At 35.3% G+C, this 14,844-nt stretch overlaps 1 protein-coding gene across 1 annotated transcript; it reads left to right on the top strand.

Annotated features, from left to right (window-relative positions):
* Window positions 1–189: 189 nt before the first annotated feature.
* On the top strand, window positions 190–13,832 carry LOC137404315 (uncharacterized). Its single transcript, XM_068090504.1, has 6 exons — window positions 190–459; window positions 5,479–5,623; window positions 5,915–6,034; window positions 12,140–12,279; window positions 12,779–12,970; window positions 13,097–13,832. The coding sequence occupies exons 1-6, from the start codon at window positions 241–243 to the stop codon at window positions 13,211–13,213; spliced, it is 933 nt and encodes a 310-aa protein (XP_067946605.1). The 5' UTR covers window positions 190–240; the 3' UTR covers window positions 13,214–13,832.
* The last annotated feature ends 1,012 nt before the right edge of the window (window positions 13,833–14,844 follow it).

The following is a 14,844-nucleotide window of genomic DNA, read 5'->3' as shown; positions in this document are numbered from 1 at the left end:
AATTAGTAATGCATATTTATTTTTAATGATCCTATAATTCTAGCAGAAGCATAAATTCGTCAAAGATAGCCATTGTAACCACACGCACACCCCACATACAAGGTTTTTTAATTTTGTTTGTGTTAGGTTCTCAGGCTGACTGTTTGATTTGCGAAAATTGCTGCTCGTTCGTTACTACAACTACTGAACTTGCGAGCACTCGCTAAGATGTATGGAAGTTGTGTCTTTTAATGTTATACTATGGGGGATATCGTCTCAAAATCATTTCACAACTATCCTAACGGGCTAGCGAAAACTGTAACAAATCCCAAGCAAAAAGATTGGATAACAAAGCATGCAACGTTAACCAGATTTTCTATTGTTGAAGTGGAACGACTATGGACTCGATTTAAGCAGCTGGGCTGTGATGAAAATGGAGTGCTTGATAGAAAAAGTATTTTGCAAATGCCTCGTTTTAAGGTTTGTTTTGCTGTTGCATTCTTTTCGAATAGCAACCTACATGTAATAGGTATTTGCAAATATTTTGGGCTTTATCGCGTACCTGTATTCATCTAATCAAAAAGTGTTACCATTGTGTTAGCGAAATAACAGTTTTTTGTTAGAGTCGACCTACTGAGTTTAGTCGAAGTTTTTAAAAGTACTTTCATCGGTAATTTATGGTCGTTGTAGGTTCAAGGGACAGGTAAAATATGCTTTCATCTATTGCACTTCGACGCTATAATGATTGGTAAATCTTTAGGCCTATAGATTTACCATAAATCTACTTTTTAGTGTCGACGTTGTGGTTTACTCATGACTGTAGGTCTAGGTATATCGAGAGCCTATAGATCCCTAACTTGGGTGAAAAAAGGCCATTACTTCAGTGTTAAAATAATGATCTTTAAAACTATGGTATACCGCGCAAATTACGTGATGTTCCAGATAGAAAAAGCTAAGAGATAAAATCCGGTGTTTGCACTCACCGCCAACAGAGCACCACCTGCAACCAATCTAGTCTCATAATCATGAATAGTGTTTTTAGTTGATCAAATAGGTTCTAGTTTTCTAGTCTATCAATATAGGAAACATGACTGTCATCTTGCCAAATCCTTAGCATCAGAGACATTTGGCCATTTTTGCATCCCAACTTCAAGAAATCGATTTCCAAAAACATTGTCACCTCTGTAATTTTCTGCCTACCCTGATCCCTGCTATGAATCTAACTGCCTTTTTCTGAACACCCCCAGTGACTCTATTTGGTGTGTTCAATGGGACTCCATACCGAACTTGTGTATTCCAGTAGTGGTTGACAAAAAGTGAGGTATGCCCACCCACCTTACCCCATCAGAGCATTAAACAAAATATGTTTCATCAGGCCTAATCGCTCACTACTCTTATTGACTTTAGGCGTTATTAGACTTTTATTGTGATGTTATATACATATCCCAAATCAAATCATTTGAAATGAAAGTTCCCGAGTATTTAAAACTGTTTACTAATGTTAATGATTTGCCATTCAGGTAATATGAGACATTTCGATTGCCGCTGACTTTTCTGGCAAACCGGACAATTTGGCATTTATCAGGATTATAATTCATTTTACAATTAATGGCCCACTGATCGAGCAGAGATAAATCCTTTTGAAATTTCACGAGTCCGCAGAGCTATTGTCAAGACAACGGTGTAAATTGTCATCCACAAGAAGCTTAATCGAGGATGCTCTGAGGATGGCTAAAATGTCATTGATATAAACTAATTACAAGGAGGAACCGAGTGCAGAACCCTGAGAAACCCTCGATGAAACAGACAGTTCTTTAGAAGCAACTCCCTCTAAGACTAACAAGTACTAGAATATGCTTGCCAAAATCTTACTGGCAACATCTGGATCCAGATTAAGATCTTCTGCCTCAATTTATCAGGGGTTGGAAGTTTTTCCGCTTTTCAGGCCTTTCAGCAGTTTTAGTGCTCCATCGCTTGTTATCCTTAATGGACATTTGTTTGCGGGAAGATCAACATGGTCCAGAGGGGCACTAGTCATTCTGTGAAAAACAACTTTAGAGTATTCATTAAAAATCTCAGTTGTCTCAAAGGTCTTATTTTTAAAATTGGCTGTGCTGTTTGAGTGGCACGCCTTTAATTGGTCTTCACCAACTCTTTGGCTGTCTTCACCTTATGATAATGGCCATTATTAAACCACTCTTATGGGTAGTTGAAAACCCTATATTAAATACGTATATATATATATATATATATCTATAGTTACATCGAAGTAATGTTCTACAGTGCATGGAAAAGTAATTTTAATGAAACAAAGACACTCGAGGTATTCTGCCTATTTTAGTCCTCAGCTGCCATCCACTACTAACAAATATTCCAGGCGTTGACTAAAGGCCAAAAACATTTGGTGAATATCAATATCGCATACCTGCAGCAAGTGTTGTGGTGCGTCTAGATTCTAACTAGAAAAGTAGAACACACCACCAGTAATTGGTAGTTTTTTTCACATCTGTAAGGTGGCTACCAATCCCTATATAAGCGTGCGTGTTGAGAAGCAAGTATGTTGATGCAGTGATGTAATACAAAACTGAAAAAGCCTTGTTTAAAATCAAATGGAAATGGAAAGCAGTACCACAAATGTGGGCAAATGTCAATAAAAAGTTGGGAGTGTAAATGCCATTTCCGCCAGAGGGAATGTCCTCAACGGTTATTTTGTAGGTATTGTAGAAATTTGCAATGTCTGGATTGTAAAGCCCTACCAAGTGTTAAAATTTCACCCACAATAATTGTGCAAGGGAGAACTTGTTCAAAATAGACACTTATGCTGAAGCCAGCCTTCTTCCCCACTTCAGGTTAAGATGTACTGACACATATGCATGACTTGGAATAGATAATGTTGGGAGAAGCGTGTTATCCATGATGAGTAAAAATCAAGCCATTGTTTGGTTTGAATTAGTTGATGTTGACATCTATCCCAGATTCGCTCAACACTCAAATGTTTTTTGGGCCGAAAATTCTTTCTTTAACTACCAAGACTGTTTTACACTTATGGGGTGTTTGGAATATGAACGAATCGTCAGGATTGACAAGAATAGTAAAAAGCCTGTAATCAAGACCTTTAATAGTGCTACTTGGCTATAATAGATATGGTTAAGGCCTAGCAAAACAAAATACAAACCTATGTTACAATAGCTTAAGCTGGTCAACCAACAGAATGAGTGAGCAGCGAGGTACTAGTTACAAAAATGTTAAAACTAACATTTATTTAAATCTGAAAGAACTGAAACAGATATGCTAAAAGAACACCATCACTTACCAACATTAGTAGACATCGTATACCAGGTTGCTGGCATAAGAAAAGCATTACTTCAGATTGGCATGATGCATAGTCGCTGGCATGTCAAGTCAGATGAAAAGATTTGACTATTTGAATTTAATGTCTGCCTGATTTGAATCTTTATAACACTGTTTGACCAGTTTACCTTCAATTGCCTACCCAAAGGCATTGGACCTGTTGCTGAGATTCTGCAGAACGTCTGAAAGAAGTATTTAGTCGTTTACAAGTAAATGTTTTTTTTTACAAAATAGCAAGGATCAAGAGGACTTAGATGAAGCTCTAATGAAGTTACAGTACTTGAGCTCAACATGAAGTTCAACTCTGAGAAGTCACAATTGAAGATCATGAAGATAACTTATGTTCAACTATTAATATTGGCAAATGGTTTCAAACCTGACATTGACAAGATATAAACCATCACTGATATGCCTAATCCAACAGACAAGAATACTGTTCTGAGACTAGTTGGGACTTTCAAATTTCTCAAACAAATCATGACAGAAATGACCATCATAACCTAATCCTTGTGAGGGCTTTTTGAAGCAGGTTTTGGAATTGAGAACTCGATAGTAATGTAATGAACACAGTAAAAGACAAACTGACCAGTCAGCTTGTATTACAGTACAATGACACTCAAAAGCTAACTAATTTATGGTCGTACTCATCACAGACCAGCATGGGCAAAGTTTTGCTTCAAATTGATCATCTCATGGCACATCGTGTGAAATATCGCACAAATACATGAATGAACTTTTGGCAATTGCGTTCAGGCGTGAGAAAAGTCCTTGTTACAGATATGGATCAAAATGTTACAAAAGGATCACAATCCTTTGGTAATCATGTTACAGAATCATTGCACGAAAACTTCCCAAAACTCCAGGAAGCACTTTTGAGACTATTAAAAAGTATGATATCTGCCACATCTCATATACATAGCAAATTATTAACAGCTGAATCTCGACACGAAACTAATCCATTCTGATATTTGCTTCATATGTCGAAATCGTCGGAAGTTGAAGTGAATGTTTTTATAAGAATACATAAACATTTTTTGTTTAATTTGTTCTATTCCTAACAAACATCATGAGAGATATTTTAGGCATTTCCTATAGAGTTTAAAGGAATACATTATATAATACATTGTAACACTATGTGAACTACTACATGTAGGTGTAGAAACTAAATGGTGCATTTGTGTGTTAAGGAATCAAGTGGATAAATCAAGTTATAGGTAAACGTTGAACAGAGGTTTAGTGTCACTTGGTCTCTATGTGTGAGACAAGTGAATGGAGACATAGATTTGGCGATAAAGGAGACGTGAAGCAGACATCTAAAGTTAGTCCAATGTAAGATACGTGATCTTGGAATTAACATAGTTTATAGATTTATATTTTTTGTTTTTATTATGAATATATTTTAAACAGCTCCTCTAGCCTCTTCACTTGTAATTACTACAGGGTTTTGACATCGCTGTCACGTTCTTCTTGGTGATAACTGCCGCTTTGTAGATGTTTTAAAGAATCAAATGAAAAATTTCATTTTCTTTGTAATTCCTTGTTTCAATTCTAAGGCAAGCATTATTTTTTTGCTTTCAGCAACCCTTTGTACTGGTATTTTTTAATCTGAGGTTATTTATATATATATGTGTATATATATGTATATAAGCATATATGTATATACATGTATATATATATACATATATGTATGTATACATATATAATATGTATATATACATATATAATATGTATATATACATATATATATATATATATATGTGTGTATATATATATTTATATATATATATATATACATATATACACATATATATATACATATATACACATATATATAATAACTTAGTTGATGTATATTTGGTGTATATATTGAAGGCTAAACATCTTAATGCCTTTTCAACATTCCTAAATAAATAATATACAAGGTTAATATTATCAATTATAACAATATATCTACAACTGTGTAAAATCACTTTATGCCATAATCAAAACCCTCCCCCATACTTCCTAACTGTGCAAAGGAGGTCATTGACTCTAGACCAAATATGACTTAGATAGAATTAAGCTTGGCATTATTTTTCAGGCTCAAGCCTTTCTACGGATTTTATATTTCCTTGTACAAGCGTAACATTCATATATTCCTCATTTCAGGATAATGTATTGTTACGCAACATGCTACTGGCTATGGCTGATGGGGAGCAGGTTTACTTCCATACCTTCCTAAATGCTATGCGTTGGGTGAATACCGCTAGTGTTGATGAGAGAACTAAGGCTATATTTGCCTTATTTAACAATGGTAGGTATATTGTTGGAACATTCGTGTCTACCTGCATGCCTCTATGTACTGTCGAAAACCAAACTAGATCAAGAAGTAGTTTCTGTCAGTTATTCTTATGTTGTCTGTATACTTGATATGTACATCATTTATGCATTATGTATAGATGTGGTATTCGTATTGTATACATTATGTATGCAGTGTGTATAGGTAATGTATACATAATGTATACATAATGTATACAAAGTATAGTCGGATGCTGCTAGCCCTTACATAGCTACCTTGACCTCAACTTGACTACTCACTTGTTAGGCAGCGCTCTGACCGAGGACCTGTTTGGGAAGATACTAAAGCGAATTTACCCTGATAAGAATGAAGCAGCATTAACTCTTTATGTGAAGACAGTCTTTGATTCTGGCAGCAAGGCAGCAGGTCGGTCAAAACAGCCTATTAGTTCATTCATAGTATTTTCCCCGATCTGTTAAGGTTTTTTTCTGAATTGATTAAAAATGTCAAAGGTCAATTAATCTTTAAAAATCCAAAAGATCTGGTTAAAGGCTCTCACTATTAGACCATAACATAAGTTGCTCCTTAGTTATACAGTGCACCCTCAGGATGCGATCACCCTAATATACGATTTTTTCATTTACGAAGTGGAACATGATGATTTTTTCACTTCACCATTTGAATCTTTGTTCATCATATGAATTTAACAAAGTTTTCACCCAGTTCAAATTTAGCAGTTGGTGTGCTTATTACGTACATCAAAATAACAAAGACCCTGGAATGCTGCTTGCCGAAAATATTTTCACAACACCTGAAATAGACCCGATGACCAATTTCTCTCAATTCAGCAATTCTCGTGTGTAAATCGATAATACTTTCCCTTTAAAACCAGAAGCCATATTGGAGTGGCGATCCTTTTATACAAAAGACTAGCTGTGCTACCTGGCGTTGCTCGGGTATTCAAAGTCAGCTTGTAAACAATGAGAAGTAATGAGAGTTGCCTGCCACTGCTATTAGCCTGGCACATTGCCAATGCATAATTGGAGTAAATGTACTAATAAGAGCTACCCTCACTGTGACCTTACGCAATCACCTTACGCAATTTGTAGTATGCACTAGCCATTGTGTATTTGTTCCTATATATTGCGACATATATCGCCGTGTGAATTGATCAAGTGATTGTAGCTGAGTTAGTATGGCGTCTGACTAACAAACTGGAAGGTTCGAGTTTAAACCTTCTGCGATGCAAATTCGTTATTCCAAGATTTTAATAGTTATAGCCGGCATGACAGACAGACAGATATACTTTGAGAAAGATATATATACATTTAGTGGTCAGACAACTTCCCTCAACCTGCTAACAAAAATCCACTTCATTACGAAAACAGCATTATTTGGATTTTTTAGGTTGGAAAAGGTTTTAATGAGGTCAGCTAAAATTATATTGAAAATCAAGCCCGAAACTAATAGGTGATAAATTTCAAGTAAATCCAATGAAGTACTTAAAAATACATACTCAAACTTAGCTTGATGTGTGTGTTTAGTACTAAATATACTAAAGTTACTGTAGGTAACTATAGTTGCTAAGGTTAAAGATGTAGTTGCGTCAAAATTTAAGTTGATTTTAAAAGAAAGCATTTTTTTTCTCTATTAGTTGATATGTTGTTTGTTGTGTTACGCGATCGCATTGCCAAGATATTTGAAGATTAAAACCGAAAAAATCTGATCACCGTAAAAACGCTCAGGCCACAAAAACGTGCCCAGCCTCGCCAAAAATGATGTCACGCGTTTGGCAACCTCTCTCTATCTCTCGTATTCACATCGGCTATTTGCGATAAAAGTCTAGTCTTACGCGGCTCTATTGGCATATATCTTATTTTGTATTTGCTCGTGTTGGCTAGAATAAAATTTTAAATCCTGCTACAGATGCATTATTATGAATGTTTAAAAGGCCTCAAATAACGAAAATTGAAATTTTGTTCTACTCACTTTCTCCAAATGTTGTGTAAACATTTGGGTACCGACTACCAATTCTACCGGTCTACGGTAATTCTGTCTAGTCACTTTATGTAGAACGCGGTCTTTGTATCAGCACAGTTCTGCAGCTACCCATATAAACGATATACAGCCTCCCATAAGCCCCGCCCACATTGTGTCGCCTATTACCTATTGCCTACGTACTAGTTTCTTACTACTAGCAAGCCACCTCTTTGAAAAGAATATAGACAGGGATAGAGTTTTAAGGATGAGAAGTCTGCTGCAAACTGGATTTGAACTCACATTCTCCAGTTCTGCGGACACCCATATACCATATCCGATTCACTACAATATTCTGCAAATCATGTTTTGCGTTATCTTCAACAATATTATTTTATTATATAATTTTTACAAGCAAAAATATTTTCATCTCGGCATAAAGCTTTTATTAAAAATATTCATCAAGTCGTGGCCACTCACATAGTATTAGCTGATACAATAAGACAAATTCATCTACTGCAACAAACTCAAACAAAACATCATCCAGCACGCATTCAAGTCTTGCTTTCTCCTTTATAGCAGTTTCCACACTGACAAAGCTTCTTCGGCTGGTGGGACGACATAAACATTCTGTAATCAGTAAAACAAGTAAATGTAAACAAAGTAGATGCAATAAATATGTCATTCATAGATATGTCATTCTAAAGCGTATCTATTGACAGCTTCCAAATTGGGAGTTAAATAGATTGCGAGTGTAATTTTAAAAACGAATAAACATTTAATAAAGGCACAAGTACGCCAAGCCAACTATTCGAAGCTTTGGTTCTGGAAATTAAAGATTTGCAATGATCAATCGATTTTACCCACTTCCTACGTGTGAAAATAATTTGTAATCATGACTCTAATTTACCAAAGAAAATTCGAAAAAAATATTATAGCTAGGTAAAACGGCAGATAAGCTATGAAACGATGATTGGAGATAGCAAAGAATTATCATTTTATTAATTAGTATATGTTTTTATGACTATAAAAAATATTACATTTACTAAAGTATAGAAGACTCTAAGTTAATTTACCTCCATTCTGTCTTCTTCTGCAGCAAAACGCTGCTGACGCCTGTCAGCTTTGGCCATAGGCTGTCTACTCTAATCTTTTACTAAACGTTGCTCAGATAACTCTGAGTAGCGGTCGCTCGAACTTGAAGCCATTTTAAAACTATGTATAACTTAGTAATTGTTGAAACGCGTTGAATCAGTAACGATGAGCATGAATTCTCTAGCGATGAGAATCTTCGAGATCACAGACAACGCGTTTTACGAGTGATAACATTTATTACGGTCTATATAAAAATTTCGCGATCGTGATTGGCTAACGAAGCGACCTCATATTTATCGCTCGTGGTTTCGTTTCAGAAAACAAGCTAGTGACGTCACGAAATTGGCACCCGCTGGAACGTGAGCTTTTTAAAAGAGGGCCTCATTCAAACGCATATATCTCTGGACAGGGTTGGTCTACAAAGACAAAAATGGCATCAAATTGTAGCTGATGTTTTAGCCTTTTATGGGTCCTAATTTCATTTTTGACGCAACTACATCTTTAACATGCTATTTTGTTATTAATTTTTAATATGTACAGCCCTTATGTAAAATATTGACAATTTTTACCAGATGATTTTGCATTATATAATTACTATATTTTTATACCCCGACATACGATTTTTTTATCAGACGATTCCAATCCTGGAACGGATCAAAATCGTATCCTGAGGGTGCACTGTACTTCTTTGTTCTGTTTTATAGACAATTAGATGGTGTTTCTATCCTAAGTAAGGCTGCCTTCTATGGTTTATTACTTTGACTTGACTATTACTTTCGACACAAGTACATACAGTAGGCGTTCCTACAACGTAGATAATCCGTTCCAGGAATGTTTATGATATAGGGAATATACGTTATGAGAACAGTAAAATACATGTAAATTGCCTAATTTGTTTCAACATCTTTCGAAACTCACTCCTTTGGCCATGCAAAAAGGAAAAACTTGACTTAAATCTTTTATTTTGTGGGCTGTACCGTAGCTGCAGTATTATTGGTTTGCATCGACAACTTTTCTCCATAAGATCAATTTCACTGGTTTTATAGACTTTTTGATTGTGGTAATTTTACAAGTAGATGTGGACTGCACATTTTCGACATTCATTTACAATGATCTGCTTTTTATCCAAACAGCAAAGTCTGTACTGCAAAGTAAAACTAATAACAAATATTTTATACATTTTCGATAAGGCAAAACAACAAAATCTTCTTACTGTAAAAAATGGTTCTACCTGTTTGTCGTTTATCTGTATCTAAAGGTCAAGGTTAGGATAAAAGATAACTTTCGACGATAATCCACTTGTTACTTTCAGATTGGTAGACCGACGCTGTAACACCTGTGGTAATCGATCGTCTTCAAGCATTTGTAAAACAATGCGCAGCTGTCCTATTCTCTATTTTGTCGACACATTTGACGATCTATTACGATGAACTAGAATATCATGTAAATTACATATCACACTCTTCATATTATTTTTTGTAGTTATATTATAGATGAAAATAAACAAACAAATATAATATATATAACGCTATATAATAGATATAACGCTATATAATAAATATAACGCTACGTAATAGATGTAACGCTATATAATAGATATAACGCTATATAATAGATATAACGCTATATAATAGATTTAACGCTATATAATAGATATAACGCTATATAATAGATATAACGCTATATAATAGATATAACGCTATATAATAGATATAACGCTATATAATAGATATAACGCTATATAATAGATATAACGCTATATAATAGATATAACGCTATATAATAAATATAACGCTATATAATAGATATAACGCTATATAATAGATATAACGCTATATAATAGATATAACGCTATATAATAGATATAACGCTATATAATAGATATAATGCTATATAATAGATATAACGCTATATAATAGATATAACGTTATACGCACATCGTTTTTTCTTTCACACTGCGGCGAGATAAACTAGTAATCAATCATTGTAATTTTTAATCCAGTTTGATAACTCGCCCGACTTGACATTTTACATTATTTGGAATTTTTTACGTAGTATGAAGCAAAAACTTCGCATAAATTTTTTACATTATCTGGAATTTACGTTATAGGAGGTATACGTTATGGGAGCGTCTACTGCAGTTGTATTCTTAGATATTAATTCTTGTTGTGTTTGGTTAGATATGCTAAAAGTGAACTAGAATTGCATAGATGCTACAAATTAGTGATAATGAATGTTTTTTAGAATATTCTAGAATCTTACATTGCCTTTTAAAGGTACAGCCATAGGCCTATATGCCGATTTTTTCGTTGGCTCTGACCGGAATCATGAAATGAACGAAAAACAATTATTTGGCCATAATTCACAAAATTTTTGGAGCTGTGTACGCACACCGAAATTGTCGGAAAAATGCTTTCAATTGGTTAAACAAATTATTAACAAGCGCTATTTATGCAGCTTTTGCAATTGGTATAGTCCAAGACACATTTTAAGACACACAATAAAAGTACCAGTGTAATTCTACATGGTACATACGATGCATCTGCTTAGATTGCGGTATTGTTGTTTTTTTATCGTTTGGACACAGGCTATGAATCATTTCTTTTTTAATAATAAAAACTTTTATTTACTAGCAAAATTTCCGTTGTAGAAAGAGTTGCCATCTTTAGCGCAATCAAATCAATTGCATAGTATTTACTATGGCAAATTGCGTTAGTATTTTTCTTGAGTTTCGCTTTATGTGCCTCGAAATATATAAATTGCAAAAGATGCTAGAATAGTGCTCGCCAATAATTTGTTTAGCCAATTAAAAGCGTTTCGTCGACGATCTCGGTGTGCATGCATAGCACTGACAATTCTGTGAATTTTGGCCGAATAATTCTGTATTTTTTGTTCATTTCGTGATTTCCGTCAGAACCAACGAACAAATCGGCATGTGTGGCCGTACCTTTACACAGACATGGGCTAGCTGCTGTGTTAGCTTTGCTGTGTTAGCTCTGCTGCGTTAGCTTTGCTGCATTAGCTCTGCTGCGTTAGCTCTGCTGCGTTAGCTCTGCTGCGTTAGCTCTGCTGCGTTAGCTCTGCTGCGTTAGCTCTGCTGCGTTAGTTCTGCTGCGTTAGCTCTGCTGTCGGCCAAAATTGGTCCAAATTTATTGCTGTGTAACATTGTTCATCAGGTCAGCTGACAGCTTTTCTCTAATGTCAGAGATAGTCTAGCGCAGGGTTCTCCTAGTATTTCATCTTTCTATTTTATATGGATGGTGGATGTAGTGACCAAACTGATACAATATGCTAGTAACGCAACTCTAGAAGCCTAAATAGTGTTTGAAGTAGATGCAATACTCAGATCATCGCAAATGCTACACGTTTGCGATTTTCTTTGGTATTTTAAAGTGCCAATGCTGCACTCATTTTTCATTCTCCTGAACATCTGAAGTAAAATATTTTTAATGTCTTTAGGCAGGCCTGAAGATCTAACCTATGAGAATTTTTTGCGCCTCGTCCACCAGCTCCCTTCTGAGCAATTAAGTTCCATATTAGAATTTGATGTTATTCCTCCCCACATTAATCTGGAGTCCAAAGACAAGTTCTCACCTCAGGTATAATCATATTTGTTTATAATTATAAACTGGTGTGTGGTGCCTCTCCAGCACTCAGGGACTGTACCATCACTCACTGACCACACACACAGCCTTTAGTGTTATGTTTGCTGCTTTACTGGAATGGATTATGTTCGAGAACCGAGGTTCCACTGTACTAGTTTCACAACTGTCATTAAAGAGAATAGAGATTGAGCAACTCGCGATGGCAAAGCATCATTTCCGAAATGGTGCGCATCGCACAGGCCGTCGTGGATGCTCAGTGAACTATCGGGAAAGTTTGTGAGCTGCATTCTCTACCGAAGTAGGTTTCCTCGACGATCCTATTGGTTTATGGTCACATCCTCCAGGAATAATCACCGAGAGGACAACTCCAACATAGGGCGACATATTGTGAACCGGCCTTAGAACTGTTGCACTTTTTCATTCTATATGCTCATGTAGACCACCATATATCACAAACACTAGAGTCAGCCTTTATATCAAATTTATTCAACAGTTGAGAGCCAGACAAGACACAAGTGCTGCCAAAGACCTCTCGGAAGAGGCAATGGTTAGTCTAGACAGTTACAGCGATTTAGCTGCCGCTTTGGCCTCTTCACCAGATTGGGAAGCTGCTATGACAGCTCTAGGCTTTTCAGACAGTCAGATCGACAGGATTCACATGAAGTATTCAGACTCAGCCGCTAAGGTAAGCAAAGCCCATACTTGGTATATGAACGCTATGAGAAAATATTTCATTACCTTTATGCTTATAATTTTACACATCGACAGACACTGGTCAGGATACTGATGTTGACATTTTACTCTTCCATAGATCCGAGCGCTGTTGAAGTCTTGGCGAAACTTGCAAGAAGAAGATGCTACGGTTGGGGCTATGAAAGCATCACTTCGTAGTGTCAGGCCTGATCTTATTCCCCACATCTATGGATAGTAGAGTGTGTCAATAAAAATCGCTCTATTGCATCTTAGTGTACCTTTGTTCACATGTATATCAGTGTGTCTCTATTGCTATGCAATTGTCAGACACCATTAGTTTCTCTATTGCAAAACACGCCATGTTTCTTTCCCGTTGTCTTCTCACACCATATAAAGACAACTCCAGTAATTTGTTAGTTTTGGCGTATCTTAGCTGTTGTATTAGATGATTGATCATTTACTGATCTGATGAAGCAAAGCAAATTATCTGTGGAAGTAGATCCACTTCAAGAGATATATTGTTGGATGTGACATCATAAATGTTAGAGTCTACCAAGAAAACAACAAACAATCAGAATTGTAAAGGATTTTTTAATAAAGGTTTTTGTAAAGGTTTTTCAATAAATATTGTGTAGATTAGATTTTTTATGAAGCTTTTCGAGATTATTTTATGTCCTTCATATTTCTTATTATAGTTGTTTTTAAATTCTAAGATTCCGTCCACAAGATGCATTCTTTTTTGAACAAGTTTACACTGCATGCTGTCTCCTTCTAACAGCAATATTTTTGCCTTCCTAGAGCCTTTCCAAAGTCTTCCTAAAAGCCTTTCATCTGTCAATATATCAACTATGATAGCTAAACACTCATTCTTCATGGCAGTTGATTGAACAGGTAGCTGATGTTAATAGTACATTACTGTTAAACCAGCTTGTGAATTCCTTTGTTGATCGCAAGACGTGCTTCATATTTCAATTCCTCTAAGGGTTGTTCTTATTTATTTATAAAAACTTATAAAAACTCTAAAAGTATGAAAAACAATAGGCTGCCCAACTCACTGATGTTGCTATGAAGGCTGAAACCTGGGCAATGATTGTTTTTCTATTAAACTTGTTCAGCAATATCTGTGAGAGCTGAGGTCGGTCAGCATAGCTTGTTAGCGTTTCAAAATTGTAGCAGCTGGATTCTATAAGCTTTCCAGGCATTGCTCAAGTTTTTTGCTTCGCATAGAACTAGGTGAAAAAGACATCTGTTCAGTTTTTCCTCAACATAAAGGCAATGATATTTTTCACAAAACAAATATAGAAATTAGTGTGCAACAAGCTTATAATCTAAATTAATGTTATTTAAATAAAAAATAAGAAAGTTGTGCAGTGAATAGCAAACAAACTCGACAAGTACCGAGAGAGATGGTTGGTTCAGGGTAGCTGCCAGAGCATGAGTAGTAATTACTAATTAGTAATAAGTACAAAAACAATATATAAAATATTGTTCAACAATATTTTATAGAATAATTTTTTAGAGTATTTGATATTTGTCAATAATAGTAAAATAAACTCTGTCTCTCTTTCAGCGGTAGTATTTGAGTATGTTCACCAAATTACATTACATTAAGGATGGCAAGGTCTGGCTGCCTGAAGTTGTTGAGATGCCCTCAAACAATGGTTTCAATAAATCTCTTGCACTAATTAGTAATTTTAGTAATTATAGCTGCAAATACTAGATTTATCTTCATTAAAATTTCTTTGAACTTACTCATTCTAAAAAAATTCTAGAGTTTCTTTTGCAGCTCTTGATGCATGTTTGTCTGCAATAATTCCCAACTAAACCTAGTAACCTTAAATAGCCTTTTGGTGTTAAAGCATATAT

Source organism: Watersipora subatra, chromosome 9 (genome assembly GCF_963576615.1).
Source record: "Watersipora subatra chromosome 9, tzWatSuba1.1, whole genome shotgun sequence".
In the NCBI taxonomy this organism is placed as follows: Eukaryota; Metazoa; Bryozoa; class Gymnolaemata; order Cheilostomatida; family Watersiporidae; genus Watersipora; species Watersipora subatra.
The sequence above is the reverse complement of the archived record's forward strand: the minus strand, read 5'-3'. Positions and strand labels throughout refer to the sequence as shown.